Source organism: Dendroctonus ponderosae, unplaced genomic scaffold (assembly GCF_020466585.1).
Source record: "Dendroctonus ponderosae isolate FM_Combo_2020 unplaced genomic scaffold, Dpon_F_20191213v2 Dpon_F_20191213_1308, whole genome shotgun sequence".
NCBI lineage: Eukaryota > Metazoa > Arthropoda > Insecta > Coleoptera > Curculionidae > Dendroctonus > Dendroctonus ponderosae.
Window position 1 is genome coordinate 1 of NW_026017434.1, and position 2,302 is coordinate 2,302.

Here is a 2,302-nt window from a genome sequence, read left to right on the forward strand (position 1 = left end):
TTATAAGTAGGGTTGACTGTCGGATGACTAACCTGCGACTTTTCAAGTTTCTCCTGTAGCGCCTGCGCTTCGGATCGAGCTCGTTCGCTGTCCGCCTGCGTTACACGGAGCTCGGCCTGACATCGGCGCAGGTCCGATGAGGTTTTGTCGGCTCGTTCGTGTATTCGGTCGAGTTCGTGTGTGCTGCTGTAGATGTTGCTGCCGAATCGCGTTGTTTTAGCCTGCGCCAGCTCCAAGTCCTGCCGCAGGCGCTCATTTTCCAGCTCTAAGCGCGCAATGCGCTGACGCGCTGTGTCGTAGTCATCGCCGCGACGTCCGAACTCCATCGCCTTGTCCAGTTCGGCCTTCGATTTGCCTGCAGGAAAACGCGAAAATTAATCTACATTCTGGAAGCGTTCGGCAATCCAACAGTTACCGAGTTCAGACTGTGAGCTCTCTAACTTAGCTTCGATGCGTTCTCTATCGTTTTGCGCTCTATCTAATCTGGCAGTGAGTTTCTCTACTTCGCTGTTCAGCGCATGAATCTTCATCTTGTAGTCGGCAATCTCCCGCTCGTGCAGCTCTCGCTCTTCCTGCTTCTCTTGCTCGGCGCGATCCCTAAAAATGGATCTGTGATATTTTAATAATCTATAAGACTGAGAGCGTCCAGCTAAGAGACGGCCTTAAGCTCATACCTTTGCTCCCGCAGCTGATTCATCTGCTTCTCCTTATCGCCGATGGCTTCCTCCAGAGTGCTGAGCGCGCCCTCTGAGGAACAGTGGTGCGCCTGCATGGCGGAGAGCCGCGCTCTTGCCATGTCCACCTGGTTGTCTTTCTCCTTGAGGAGATCCTCAAGATTTTCAACCTGCGGGCACAGTTTAGTAAATTCCTCTCTTAGATCAGAGAAAGCGGTTAGAGGAGGCAACAGCGCATCGTCAAGACAGGCAGTGAGGAGGGCGCAGTAAAAGTTTGTTTGGAGTTAGTGAGACTGGGAAATAGGCCTGGGTAACACAGTGGGTTTCCATGTGTCCACACAGCGATACGGCTTGCCGTATTGATACAGCGACACTTTGCGCCACACTTTTCATATGAAACAGGAGACGCTGCGTTTTGTGATGTCTAGTGGTTCGTTAGCGCAGCTTTTAGCGCTGCAGCGCGTTTTTTCTGTGGTTTTCAACTCAAAATGTCTTAAATTTTACGTGATTTTGATTGAAAAACTTGGTGGAAGTTTCAGATCCGAAACAATATACATTTTCGGCACATTTTAAGCGTTTTTTGATCGGTCACGATCTTTAGCCGACGATTTCTTCCTTATTATTGACCCAAACGCTTTATAAATGTATATTTGTGACCTTCTTATGTGGAAAGGAATCGATTGAGCTCAAGAAACAGGCGTGTGAAATTTTGATTTTTGTCCGAAATTTCCAAGGGTGAGGGTCGATTTTTTGAAAAAATGAAAATTTCCTCAAAATGTCTTAAGTTTTAGATCATTTTCAGCTCGCGGACGCTTCAATGCATCGAAATCGTTTTTAACCGATTGCAATTTGCCGAGATGCTGTTTTTATAGAAAATCGTGCGTTTTTCCACAAATTTCAAAATTTCCAAATCGGTCCGATACAGTTACAGAATAGTTACGCAGAAGATTTCCACTTGCAAAAAGCGGGTTTTTCCAAAATAAAATCGACCTTAGAACCACAAGGAAAACATTGATAACATTTGCCTTGAAAAAAAGCGTCTTTTCGACCTTCAAACTCTTATGACGTTCAAGATTCTCAACTGATTTCGAGTTTGCAAAATACGACTTTTAGACCAAACCACTCGTTTCAGAACGAATTTTTATCGATCCAAATCGGGCCCGTATTAAGAGAGTTACTAATTTATTATAAGGATCTGATGTGCTATATGTATAACAACCGCAAAATATTCATAATATGCGTGCCATTCGCGTTAGTGTTTGCCATCATACAAAGTATTTATTTTACCCCAACTCTGCCGTCTTGAATGAGATTAAATGTTAAGTGTTGTTCCAAGTGCCGCGTCGTAAGAGGCGAGGTGTCGCGGCACATGGACGCACAGAGCGGCATCAACACGCAAGTGTCTTAAAACACCCAGTATTACCCAGACCAACCCCACCAAGTTAAAGCTGAAATTCATAAAAAGACGCTAAACCAAAAAAAAATTGAATACTTACGGAAACCAAATGGCAAATAAAAGATACATACGAACCGAAAATGCACTAGCTACACTTATACACTGCACTATTTTCAATTTTCACTGGTAAAGTTATGCGTTGCTTGAACTAACTATGTAAGGGCGGATCCCC

General features: G+C 44.7%; 1 protein-coding gene across 1 annotated transcript; it reads right to left on the reverse strand.

Moving 5' to 3' along the window:
- Positions 1 to 17: 17 nt before the first annotated feature.
- LOC125503190 (ELKS/Rab6-interacting/CAST family member 1-like) lies at positions 18 to 1,206 on the reverse strand (the record flags this gene model as incomplete). The annotated part of the gene is made up of 3 exons (XM_048663197.1): positions 675 to 1,206; positions 416 to 597; positions 18 to 355 (listed from the first exon to the last, which is right to left on the reverse strand). Coding segments are annotated over exons 1-3 (642 nt in total), but the record flags the coding sequence as incomplete, so codon positions are not given.
- Positions 1,207 to 2,302: the final 1,096 nt, after the last annotated feature.